The 13933-nt window shown below is 39.4% G+C and overlaps 1 protein-coding gene across 2 annotated transcripts in view; it reads right to left on the bottom strand.

Moving 5' to 3' along the window:
• Positions 1-2434, bottom strand: part of trim9 (tripartite motif containing 9) — a 51541-nt gene extending 49107 nt beyond the window's left edge. The window contains exon 1 of one of the 2 annotated variants that reach the window (XM_028438155.1): positions 1482-2434. In XM_028438155.1, the coding sequence (XP_028293956.1) occupies positions 1482-2330 (849 nt within the window). In that variant the 5' untranslated portion in view covers positions 2331-2434. The remainder of the gene's footprint in view (positions 1-1481) is intronic. The other variant, XM_028438156.1, reaches the window with a different exon arrangement.
• Positions 2435-13933: the final 11499 nt, after the last annotated feature.

The raw sequence follows: 13933 nt of genomic DNA on the forward strand, positions 1-13933 counted from the left end.
TGAGGTTTTGCATATATGAAGGATACAACTTTGACATAAAATGACATTAAACAAACAATGAGAAAAAGTTCATTATTTCTACTCTGCCTTTATAGGGGGAACACCCTGAAGCAGTAGAAAATAACCATGCAAAAAAAAAAAGACAACAAGCTTGAGGTTGGCAGTACAATATTCACTATTCAGCACCGAAGACAGCTTTCATGTCAATGCACTTAAAATGACTGCAGACATCAGATATATCATCAAAAGTGCAACTTTATTGCTGTGATTGTCCTCAAGAGTTAAAATCCATAGAACAATCCCAAAATAAAAAGCTTTAACCCAGGCTTAAGCAAAAGTGTAACAGCAACCTCACAGTAGCTTAAATTTTCTGATCAAGAAATCAGATAACTACATTTTACAACATAATATTACAATTTTAAAAAAAAAATAAATCTCTTCCCTTAGCATCTCAGCATAGTGCGAATAAAAAATAAACATTCCTGTGGCACACATATAGCCTCCTCAAAGGGTAAACATATATGTAAACAAAGAGGGGACGGGCTCACATCACGCTACGTAACCCACAAGGACGGAACGCAAAAAAGTCCAAAAACACTGATGGGGAAAAATATTAAAAATTAAAAAATTAAAATCTGTTGTTTTTTAAACTCGAATTTGCAAAATTAAAATCGATTTTATCTACAAATTCGATAAATCGATTATGTGCCAAGCGCTAATTTTTAATGATAGGTAATCCTATGTTAGTGTACTGTTTGGGCATCCCCTCCTTTGGTTTTCTATCAAGCTTACAGCAGTCCCTCTGCAGGAGGAGGGGACACACCATCATATGCTGGTATCTGGTATGATGGAGGGGAGATGAATTGATAAATATGAATCAGAGGAGACAAATAAGTGGACCTCATGGGTGTGTTCGAGGAAAAAAAATAATAATAAAATAAAAAATTCCCATCATCCTCTGTTCACATGTCATGAAACACATTATGTGCACTAAGCAAAGACTGAGGGTTGCCAGAGCTGAATTTGCTTTAAAACCATGGCATCAAGTATACTCTAAAGTCTGAGCTCATTTATTTTATGAAATCATATGTAAAACATTAGCCATGGCTTATTATTATGGTCTGCAGAACATCAAAGCTGAATGGGGAGGGGGGATTTTTTTTTTTTTTTTTAAATAGGATAATGTTACATTTGATGCAGTCATGTATCTGGGCCTCCTGTCAGTTTTCCAACCCTGTGGGGCGTCATGACGCAGGTTTTAGCTCCAAAACAGGGATTTATCTATGCTGACAAATGGGCTTAATAATGTTTAATTCAATCAAAGAACAGACATAATCATCATGGCTTTACGTTAAGCAGAGCTGACATTACTTTAAAAAAATAAATAAATAAATCACACACACACAAATCATTCAGTATTGACTTGTTGCTCAGTTATGATGACTCGCGCACAGTGAAAGCGCTTTTACGCATAAACGTACCTTGTGGAGTTTCCACATCGCACCCAAAGCTTTGACTTCGTGCGTGCCGTGCTTCCCCTCCTCCAGACACTGGTAACACACGGGCATCTTACACTGCACACAGTACATGCTCAGGTTCTCCAGCTCGTGCTCGGTGCAGGTGGAGATCTTCCTGGGGCTGGTCCGGCGGCTGATCCGTCCCTGGGCCGGAGGCACCAGGCGATGCTTGGCCAGAGGCCCGCGGGAAGGGTGACACCGCAGCCGGCACGGGTCGCAGTAGAACACGTCGCACTGCTCGCACATCACGGTGGCCTCCTTCGGACTCTTCTCACACAGCTGACACTTGAGCGCAGCCGCTTTGCTCTGCTGGTACCGGTCCACCACCCCCTCCAGGACCCGGTTCTTGGGGAAGCCGCGGAGCCCCCGCTCGTCCAGGATGAGGCTGCGGTGGCACTGCGGGCAGGTGATGCACGAGTTGCGGGGGATCGGCGGTAAGGAGCCGGGGTGCGGCAGTAGGTGGTTGTGGTGCTGCTGTTGGGGAGGAGGCTGGGGGACAGTCGGGGGGAAGACCCGGACCCCGTTTGGTGATTTTTGGCAAGGGGTGGTAGGAGCGCTCACAAAGCCGCCGTATGAACCGTAGCCGCTGTCGGCCTCGCTGTACAAACTCATTTTATCCAAATCCAGGTAGTCATAATCGGACACCCCCGACCCAGAGGCTCGGCTGCTCTGCGGAGACTCGGCGTCGGGAGTCTGGACCAGAATATTCCGAGCACAAGCCTGGCAGATGTTGTGTGAGCAGGGCAGGATGATGGGCTCCCGGTAGAAGGAGCCACACACGGGGCATTTCAACTCTTCCTCCAATTCCTCCATGGCTGCGGTGATGAGGAGCGGAGACTCCGTGTGAACAGGACAGGTTGAAGCAGAGCAGTTCTCTCTGGGCTTCCTGAGCTCACACTGAGGCTCAGCGCAACCTTGATCACAGACCCCCAGCACCGGGAAGAAGGACTGTCACTTCTGACCAATCAGGGAGCAGCAAGCTGCCTATACTGCGCTCCTATTGGACAATCCGTCAAACCCCTCAGCCATCATTGGACAACCTGGCCGTCAGTAAAGGTCTGGTCAGAGCCGTTCAGAGAGAGAGTAGCGACAACGGGAGTTCGACTAAAATAGTTCCGGAAGTTATTGACGGGCAATTAGAATCCATTTAATCCGAGTGACAGAACTGGGATTTTACATCGTTTGACGTTAATAACTGAATTTATTTACAATATTAATACACACCATCATATGCACACATATACAGTACACCGTCATATGCTACTAAATATTGTTACCTCCGCCAAGCGCGAAGCGCAGAGCGTCATGTTATATTTTACCCTGCGTTTGTCTGTCTGTTTGTCCGTCTGTCTGTTAGCAAATTAACTTGAAAAGTTATGAACGAATTTGGATGAAATTTTCAGGAAATGTTGATAATGGGAAAACGAACAGGTGATTCAATTTTGGCGAGTCTGGGCCTGGGCCTGATCCTTTAAGCGCGGTGGTTTATGGGTAATGAAGTAGTGGCAGGGAAGTGCATTGTGTGTATGTCCCGCCCGGTGTCATGTGCTGAGTGTGCATCGTACTGAGATTGTATATGCGCATGCACGCACATGCGCACAAGCGGGAAATGATTTTTTGCTAAAAATAATTATTATTTAAACGTCTTACCGTTCAAAAATGTGTCTGTCATATTTCTTGCCTGTATTTCAATTTCCGTGAGCTTTGACCCTATCCCACAATGTAGTGCGAAGCTGAGATGTCCAATTTGTCTATTAGGCCTACTCTTAATCAGGAAATTAGGACAAATCAATACAATTTAAATTACTTGGAGAAAAAGAACCTGTCAATGAATCCATGTACACCCATACCCACTCGTGACAACATGAGAACTAATCTGATTTGCAGTAGGAAACTCTCTTAAGCCGATTAGTCTGGAGGTAGAATAAGTATTAAGGCTTCTTAAATGCCACCATGTAAATATTTACATATACATGTCACATTAACAGCAACTTCTTTTTAAAGATTATAGGAAATTGTCTTTTTAACTAAATACAGCAGGTGGTTCTCAACTGTTAAGGCTTTAGCAACCCTCAAAAACCCAAAAGACTGCTAAACTATGCCCAAATTTAGGAAAACCTTTAAATTCTCAAATTCAGTGGCGGCTGAAAAAAGAGGGCTCGAGGGGACCTCCCCCACTCGTGTTTTTGATTTTTATTTTTTAAAATAAATATTTTTTAAACAAACAATCATTAATTATTTTGAGTACCATGTGTGTTTAAATTAGCAATGACATGTCATTTACAAAATACAAATTATAATTTTTGGGGAAAATGGTTTCCTGCTCATGTCTGCTGAGTCGCTTGGGCGATAGACAAATCGCCCAGCCAGTGTGGCAGGCAGCCAATCACCGACAAGAGATTCGACATAGCAACAGGAATTATCCAATCGGCGTTGGTCAAATTTCATGCTCAATGGGCGATGAACAGTGGGTGTGCACTGTAGCTGTTCCCACTTAATGCTCTTGAAGCCAAAATACGGTGCTTAGGGGCGCTTTCATCTTGCAAATTTTACGTAATTTGGAGCCAGAGTCTGCACAGTAGGGTCTGGCTGGAGGAGCCCTAGTTACATGCCCCGCCCATTTTGCGTACTGCCCAATCATCGGCTGTCAATCATTGTCATATATGATGTCAAATCCTGTTTTTCAAATTCAAAAAACTTATTTAAAAAAACTTCACTCAAAAATGAGCACTTGAACACAATGTAGGATGATAATAACTATTGATCACAGCAGAATTTAGGTTTGGAAAAAAAATATGTGATGCGTATTTTAACTTTACAGTTTGACCCACATCCCATCTGTTATTATTGAGGAGGCGGGGTTTATGACCTATACTGCAGCCAGTCAGCAGGGGGAGCTCTAAAAAAAAGCTTCACTTCCGCGATGGCTTGTCATGTCCATCTTTTTTTACAATGTCTATGGTGATGAACATATCGCCCAAGCCAAGTGTGCCTGTGGGGAAACACGGGACCTGTGGAGGGCAGCAATACACATTTGATGCGTGTAGTCTGTCGGAAATTCAAAAAAGAAGAAGTATGTTGATGTGATGACAATGAGGACAACAATGATGGTTGACAGCGAAACTATACGGTCTTTTCTCTCCAAAATCCATTTGAGATGAGAACACTGGTGGAAGTACTACAGATAAAACAGCGAGACCCAGGTCAGCCTTACATCAAAATAAACAGACAAGTCATCGAGAAAGGTGATGTTTATACAAGAGGCTTCTCTCGTAATTGGTACAGCAGGAAGGCTTGGCTAGCTGGATGAAGTCATGTGAATGCTTTATATTGCTTTCTGTGTTTGGTCTTTAAAATGGCTTGGACAATAATCAGACACACACACGCGCGCACACGCGCACAAAAATGATGGTACCCTTAACTTAATATTTTGTTGCACAATGTTGTTGTTGAGCCAATCACTGCAGTCAGGTGATTCAAGGGTACCATCATTTTTGTCCATGTCAGTTTCATAGACATACAAAGTACTCTTCAACAGAAGAGTACTGTCTGTCTGTATACACACACACATTATTCTCTTGACCAGATTTTCTTTGTATAAAGTTGACCGGTTTACCACCATTACAAGTGTCCCGATCCAATATTGATATTGTACCGACATCAGCCAGAAAACAAATATCAGATTTTATCAGACTACATCTAAAATCTCCGATACATGTTATATATTATTTATTCAATTGTAGAATACTATATATATTATGTTGAAGGTTAAATGGGTCAGTGTTTCTCGTACCTACTGTTGCTGACTATTGTTCTCTGTTTGAGTGACATCACTTGATCAAGCCTTTTCTAACATTCCACTCTACAAAATAAGTAATAAAAGTATGGATGATCCGTGCTGATATCATATCGCATTGGTATCGGACAATATACAAGCTGCAATATCGGTATCGTATTGGAAGTGAAAAAGTTGTATCGGGAGAGACATCCCTACCACTACTGCACTGTTTCATGTGCATAGCTGTATATAAAAAGGCAAAAAATGTCTAGTAAGTAAAGTAATTTATTGCCAAAATTGTGGTTGTACAATATGTTGTTTATGTTTTGTGCAAAAATGCCTGAAGTTATTAATTATGGCATTCAATTATAATAATTTCACAGAGCACCGATATCCTGCCGTTTCTGTTCACTTGTATTGGGATGGTTACTGAAACTGACTTGATACGGCACAGCCCCCCCCCCAGAATATTTTTTACCAGCTGCCACTGCTCACATTTATATTTGGAAAAGAAAAAACGGTTTTAAACAATATTTAAATTATAAATAAATCCAAATATCTCGCAGTTAATGCTACTCCTAAGTCCTAATATCTATTTACTCTCAGTGAGGAGTATTATTCATAGTAAATGATTCATTTAGCAACTGATATCTGAAAAAGTGCAATTAGAAATAGGAGAGAAGAAGAGACAATCTACATGTTGATAATTAATAGGCATCAATAAAAGGTAAAAAAGTCAAATATGTTGGATAAAAGTTGTGGTTTGAAATTGATCTCTACCAATTTCTAACTGTGCTTTGACAGCAGTGCTTTAAAGCTAAACCCCCGTCAAAATTAAAGTACTTTATTGGAAACATGTGACCCACTAAAAAAAGGTGCACGCTCCACTTTTGGGGCCCGAACCACAAGCTGAGAATCAGTGATCTACTACAGTATATCAACAAAGGCATTGAAATGGAATTCAATAATATTTTATCTTTCCTTTGGATTATATAGATCCAGTGTTTGAAATCTTTAGTTGATACATACAAAGTGGGTTAATATTTTGAATGAAAATAGAACGTATTGAATCTAGGTTAGTTTTCTTTGTTCCAGTATGTAGTGATATTAATAAAGGATTTTAGCTATTTTTTATTTCCTATTTTTCATACTTTCTTCACTTTTTCTCAATGTTGAAGTTGTAGAAAACTGACAGCTCTTATATACTTTTGTTGAGCACAAACTCTTCCAAATCAGTGGCGTCAACCATAGTTCAGCTTTACTAGTAACCACATTTGGAGTACAATTTTGATATATTATTACATGAGTACACTTTACTAGTGAAGTATAGAGTGCCAATAATATTAGCCACTGCAGTGCCTAACTTTGCTTTCACCCGCCCCCTTTTTTGCATATGGTAGGAAGTAGTACTATTGACACTTTTTACCAAATTTCAGCACTAGGAGATTGGTTGGAGCAAAGATTGCTTCCAAAACGGATAGAAAACATGGAAAGTAAAGCTTTATGATTTTAGATAATGCAGAAGAAGCAGCTCTCCACTGTGTTTACAAGAGGTTCTTTCACTGCTTAGGAATCCATAGCCTCTTCATGTTCATGACCAAACACTCCAGTCATTTCTGAGACTCCCATGGCAACCTGAGTAGCCTGTTTTAATCCTGAGTGTGACTGCTGATGGCGAGATGGAGCGTTGCATTCCTGTTTAAATGAACGCTTGTGCCTCAGACCCACAGACATCTTGAGGCCACTCACTGATTACATTAGCATATTTTCTAAAGCACTTCCGACTCAGACGCACGTTATTGTGAATGTTTTTATCTAAATATGAACATTCATGAAGCACTCAAAGATGTTTCACGGCTGAATATGAAAACACCAAACGATCAAATGTGTGGGAAATGTCAGTGGAAGTGCTTGAAAGAAGACGGCGTGCTCTGTGTTGAGGATGTTTGCTCTCGTTATCCTCGAAGAACTGTGGAAATAAAGCACAAATGGCAAGTTTATCCATGTAAATGCATCACTGGATTAAACCTAATACATTGTTGGTTCAAGCCAAATGTTTGTAACAAGCTATTTTTGGACGCACACTCACAGACGCCTCCAGCTTGATGATATTTTTCTCTGTGTAATCTCGTCAGTTTGGGGCCACACTGCTGCTTCCTGCTTGTTGCCTTTGAGTGCAGGTCTAAATCTTTACTTTATCCTCCTTTTGTTTGTCTTTCTCTATTGCCAGGAAACACAGAACAGGAAAAATCTACTGCAAAGTCCTTTCTTTAATGCTTTCTTTGTGCAGATCCAGTAAAATTCAATTCCAATCAGTGTTTATTTTTACATTGTTATTTATTGTGTGCTTTAACTGTATATTCTATATATGCAGTGGACATAAAAAAGTCTACACACCACATCACCTTTGTGTGATGTAAAAAATGACACTAAGATAAATAATTTCACAACTTTTTCTCCCAGTTTAATGTGACCTAGAACCTGTACAATGCAATTGAAAAACCAACTGAAACCTTTAAAGGAGAAAAATAAAAAAAAAGTTAAGATAACCTGGTTGCATAAATATGCACACCCTTAAACTGTTACTTTGTTGCAGCACCTTTGGCTTTTGGCATGTTTTATTTTCATTTTCTGCTGTGCTGCTGATTCATTAGAGGAGTTACGGCCTTATGTTATTTGTGTAAAAGTTTGTAAATGTAATTTTATATTTGTGTTTTGTTTTTGTTTTTTTTTAGTGTCCTTTATGGCTAAATTAGCGGTGATTTTGAGCTGTCCTTGGTGCTGAAACATGGCAGATTTGACAGCTGTCACTCAGAGTGAGAGACAGATGCTCCGTAACGGCCAATTGTCCGTGCTTCTTTAACGCTGATTCATCATTCTTTTATTAAACATTTAGATTAATTGGTTGTTTGTGTTCACGTGATATTATCGGCCCATTTAGTTAGCAAGAGGCGCTTTAAAAATGTTTTATTCTGTGGCACTTTTGTCTCTCTCTTGCTGTTCCGGGATTTGATGATTTACAAATTAAGCACTGGGTTAGGGGTTAGGATAACAAAGGCTTAGGTTTAGGGTCACAAGCGACACATAATGACAGCCTTCATGACACCTTATTAATGCTGACAGATGTCATGTCATAATAATGACAGCGTAATGTCAGCATTATGTATAAAACTTCAAGTAAAGTGTTACCGCTTTTTATATTTCTATTTAAAGGTGGAGTATAAAATCCTGTTCAGAAACACTTTTCTGTTGTACTGTTTGGTCCTTCCATCCTGAGCGTAGTCGGTACATGATGCATTCAGACAATCTGACCTCTGCGGCAGCTGGAATCCTGTAAAAACTCTGACCAATCCCTGCCATTCGGTCCGAATGGAAAGAACCAATCAGATGCTTGTCATGTCTCGTCCTGCCCACACTATGTGCGCACCCGTCACATGACATGCTTCCCAGAAATATCAAGCACAAATAAGGATCTTTCCGTTGGACAAAACAGGGGGATTTTGCACATGTGACACATTGTGGGCTACACCTTTAATATTGATGAGCTTGTATAGAGATACAGAGACCTAAAAAGAGTCAAATGGTACCATGTTACTATAAGAATTATGAATAATTAAAATACTTCAATCTTCCATGTAGCTACTGGTAATAGGCCTATTTAATCTATGGCTAGTCTTGTCTTTACCTGTGAATTTATTACCATTGTTGGTATTTTGCATTGTATTATTGTATATTTTAAGATACTGATTACAAGTTAGTTTTTCCTATTCTGTTTAATATATGTTGGTATATTTCTAGACTAGAAAGCAATATGATAAAATTGTATAATTAAGAAATGGGGGTGGGATTCAATAAGTCTTTCCTCTTCCCACGCCTTTTTGAGCAAACATATTATTGCAATTTTAAATGTACATGGATCGTATACATTGTTTTGAACATTTTTGATTGTTTTCTCTGTAGGAGTTTCCTTGAACACTAAGTTTTGTGTTCCTTTTTATTTTTCTTTCTTGTCCCGACTCGAAACAAACAAATCAATGAAATTAAATATTCTATCCGAACATTCACTTAGTTTGAACATATCTATAGGTACGTTATTGGTTCATTTCCAGTGAACACAGTGTAGTCTCCAATTTCTGTTCTCCTCAGGGTGTTACGCCTCATATTTCATCTTTTGTCAGCGCAGACTCCCTCTGCAGCTCCAGAGCCGACACTCCATCTGTGTAAAGATGCAGAAAGACTCCACCAGCTTTAGAGTACTCAGCCCGGGTGGGATAAGACCCTCAAGGGGATGCTAGGCCTAGGGTATGATTGTGATGATATGGAAAGAGGTGGCTAATGTTGGTATTATAGATCTAGCGGTTCAGACAATGTTCTGTTCCTTTTGAATTGTTGAGTAATATGTCTGAAGGGATTCAGCATCAGCATTTATTGATCTTTCTATAGCTTTGCAAGAGTTAAAATAAGAGAATAATATGAGATAATAAAAAGCTGTATTTCATGTGTTTACAGCCGCAGTGGATGAAAGTTTTAAGGTTATACTGAATAAGCGAGTGAACCAAAGTTAAGGCGTTCTGTAGCCTTCAGATTCCTTTATCAAACTTTAGAAGGTGATGCATTCGAGTCATTTGCACATTCTCCTCCTCTATGCACCAGCACTACCATCTGCTGTTCTGATTCCATGGAAGAGAAAGGACACATCGAGGGACAAAAAGGCCACCGTCACTCTGCTGACTTCGTGCTGTCTTGCTGCTTGGTGATATCTTCTGAAACCTCAAATGAACTCATGTTTATGGATTCAGAACCATCTGTGCCCTTCACGGTGACCTAGAAATGCATTTTCCCAAGATAGTGTTTGCAAGTGAGACCTTTAGGGGATAAACAGGGGCGGAGATTTAATTTTCTGATGAATTTCATACAAAATGTTCCGCAGTTTATAACAGAAAACACAAAGATAGGAATGGCACTAAACTACCATATTTGTTTTCAGGGAATGTCCCTCACAATACTCAATTTATATATAGCAACTCCAGACAGTGGTCACCTACACTTCAAAACCCCAACAATATTATATATATATATATAATATATTTATCTTTCAAAATCAGTAATAATGTTGAAAATAATCTAACAAACAAAAAAAATCTGCTGATCTTGGTTATTTCTCAAGTTTTAGAAACATATGTTCACTAATATATGCACATGCATAGTAACGTCATTTTGCTAGTCATTGTTTTTGTATCATTCTGAAGATGATTGATAATGTCTGTAGAATGCCAGAGGAAATGCTAGAAGGCCACTAGGTTGCATTATTTGTGTTTTGTTGGCAGCTTCTCTCATACTCTTGACGAATGAAAGAGTCCAATTCCAATATTCCATGAATGTGGAATATTGTTGATACAGAGACATACAGAGGCCTCGAAAGTATCTAATCATAATGGCTGCTTTCAACCACGTTATTGATGTTTGTAATGTATTTTCCCAAATTTTTCAGAAAAACTTACAACATAAAGCACGTTGAAGGTTCGATTATTGATAGCAAAGTCTTAAAATTAGTAATATGTTTTGTAATGTTACATTTGTGAACTGGTTTTGAAAAGGACTTGGTGAACTGGTATTGCTTTTCAACATGCAGATCATTATAAGACCAGTTTGAGCTACATAGAACCGTTTCTGGCTATATGCGTACTATACAAATTACTACTGTAATATACTGTATGCCCCATGGACCACATAATCTGAAGTTAATATCTACTACAACTTAGATTTACTACAAGTAAAAATGTTTAATTTTAATGAGAAGTTTGTTATGACTTGTCTTTAGCCATTTTATCTGGTAAAATTCATTAGATTATTGTACCTCCACCGAGGAAGTCATATTTCCATGCAGCGATTATTTATTTGTTTGTTTATTTGTCAGCAGGATTACAACAAGAGTTCTTAATGGATTTTGACCAAATTTAAACCAAAAAATCTGGATCAATATACTGATTCTGGATCAGTTCGAAAAATCCATATCTCTCATTATTGGTGAGATTTCAAAAATGTATACTGTATCTCGGTTTGTAATTGACCGATCTCTATCATACTTAACTCAGTTCCTCATTTATCCCCGCCCCCATGTTTCATCCAGATTGCACCCGGATTGAGCATTTCATTGCGATTGTGGTTTCCCAAAGCCCATACATTTGGACTTACTGTATGGTTTTTAATGGGGATAGAAATGTCTTCCAAGCAAAGACGATATTTGGCACTTGTGGGAGGTTTGCGCTTGTATTTGTACTCATCATAACCACCAAGTGACGCTTATCTATAACCTTGACTGCAAGATGGATTCTCCTGGTGTTCACAAACACCAGAATCCATCTTGTACTGTTCCCGCCTTTGCCTTTCAAAACCGACCTGGTTCGAACCAATCATGAGGCAGTGTTGTGGTTTAGGGTGGGATATCCATGTGTGACAAAGGCAGAAGCGCAGAAGCAAAACTGGCGCATACGCAGTTGCGAGGAGAGGAACTAGCTAGGCTACCGCTATTAGCATAGCTCTGAATCAAAATAGAAAGATGGTGACGCAGGAGGATGGTTAACGTGCCCTTAAGTCTCATACTCGTATTGCAAAAAAGGCAAAAGTTACTCAACGACATAATGACCGCAGCGTGACTATCCCAAAAGAATGTTTTCACCAGCGGAGTATGTTGTTGTTGTAGCAGCGTCTCATGCCAATGACAACATAATCATTTGTTACCGTGTGATTGGCTAAAACAAATCATGGTGGACAGGCGCTTCGCCCAATCAGCTTCAAGCATTCTGTTCACGTCCCTCCCTAGTTCTGAAAGGATTCCCCAGACACAGACCCAGACTAATGTGGAGAACTCGAGTTAGAGGGAGGGGCTACACATCAGTATCTACTGAATTCAATGAATAGAAAATATATAAATATATATTTAGCCTTATAAAAATGGCCTTTTAGAACCTTGTTTTTCAATATAATCTACAACCATTGAAGTCGCATTCAGTCATACCTTAATAACACATTTCTACTTTTTGACTATTGTCTTTCTTCCTCTGACACTTAGACCATGCTGATGGGCTGGATTTGGTGAACAGGATTTTTGTTTTAAAGTATAGCAAAAATTATTTTGATTAACAGTTCCATTATGTTCAATATTAGTGGTAAATATTTAACTTGTAAACTCATGAGAATGAGTAAACGCTTGTAAACATGGTGTGATTTGTGAGTGTCTTAATGCTTAATGTTACATTTCCTCAAACAATAGGACAATGCATTGCAGACCCAATAATCACTTGCTTCCCTGCTGCTGATTTTGTTTGTCTCTTTGTCTCCCAGTACCACGCTGTCAGTGTAAATACAGTGGCTTCAGTAAGTGTGAGCTACGGCTGAAACACTGAGTGGTAATTTCCCTCTGCAAGGCTGCTGCTGCTGCTGCTGTGGTTCTTCCCACACAGGATCCCAAGGTCAGAACTGTTGTGGATTTCCATAAAAAAACGTGAGGCGAGGATGACACTACATCTCTGATTGAGAGCAGCGCACGAAAAAAAAAAACCAAACTGCAAGCGTCATTTTAAGTAGGATGTGTGGGTTGATAGCAGTAACATGTGAGCGGGAGAAGGCCTCCACGTGCACCAGCACTTTCCACTCCTATGCAAACTCTCCAGGCTCTGAAGGGAGTCTGTGCAGCAATTAATAGCCTATTGATTTTTTTTATTTTCTTTCTAAGTGGGTTAGAGTTTGTGCTTCTAAACCCAGCCCTGTTGTTGCTCTGGGACTCACGCAGTGCTCTGCTAACCCAAAGCCACTTGAAGACTGGAGCACAGGAATAAAGATTGATCTTTATTTAATCTGTAAACAGCACTATTTAGTGATTGTAACCTGCTGCGAGGTGAACCAAATGGCAGAGGTGTAAAAGGTACTGATATATCCTACTCAAGTAGAAGCACTGGTACTTGTTTGACATTGTATTCAAGTACAAGTAAGTCATACGTAAAGGCAGTGGCTATTCGTACGGTTGCCATATCAATATAGCGACATTCTATCCGTAAGCAGCGCCCCTCATTGGCCAGTTTAGGTCACGTGACTAAGACTAAACCTAACCCTAATCCTAATCCTAAAAATTGTTGCGATATAGGGTTATAACCTAACCCTAAACCTAAGACGCTATGTGCGTGTACTTCGGTAATCGTACCAATAGCACCGGGGGTTGTCCGTACGGCAACCGTACAAAAAGACATTTTCATGCATAAAATACTCAAGTACAAGTAAAAAGTAGCTCAATTAAATAGTACTCAAAGTAAAAGTTACTAGTTACTTTTTAGAAATGCAAGTAAAATTACTGATTTAGAAATATTGTCAAAAAAGTACAAGTACCCATAAAAGCAACTCTATTACAGTAACGTGAGTACTTGTTCTCCATTACTTTCACCTCCGCCAAATGGAGTATGTTACGCGCATAGCTTGCAGTTAACCTGTGCACACGTAAATTTACATCAGCAAAATCTGGCAAATGATCATACTATTATTATTACATATTAAATTAAACGCAACTGATTATTGTAACTATTTGTTGATTTCAGTTTTTCCTTAAGCACTCTTTTCACCTCAATATCACATTCCATCTAGAGTT

This window comes from Gouania willdenowi, chromosome 22, assembly GCF_900634775.1.
Source record: "Gouania willdenowi chromosome 22, fGouWil2.1, whole genome shotgun sequence".
In the NCBI taxonomy this organism is placed as follows: Eukaryota; Metazoa; Chordata; class Actinopteri; order Blenniiformes; family Gobiesocidae; genus Gouania; species Gouania willdenowi.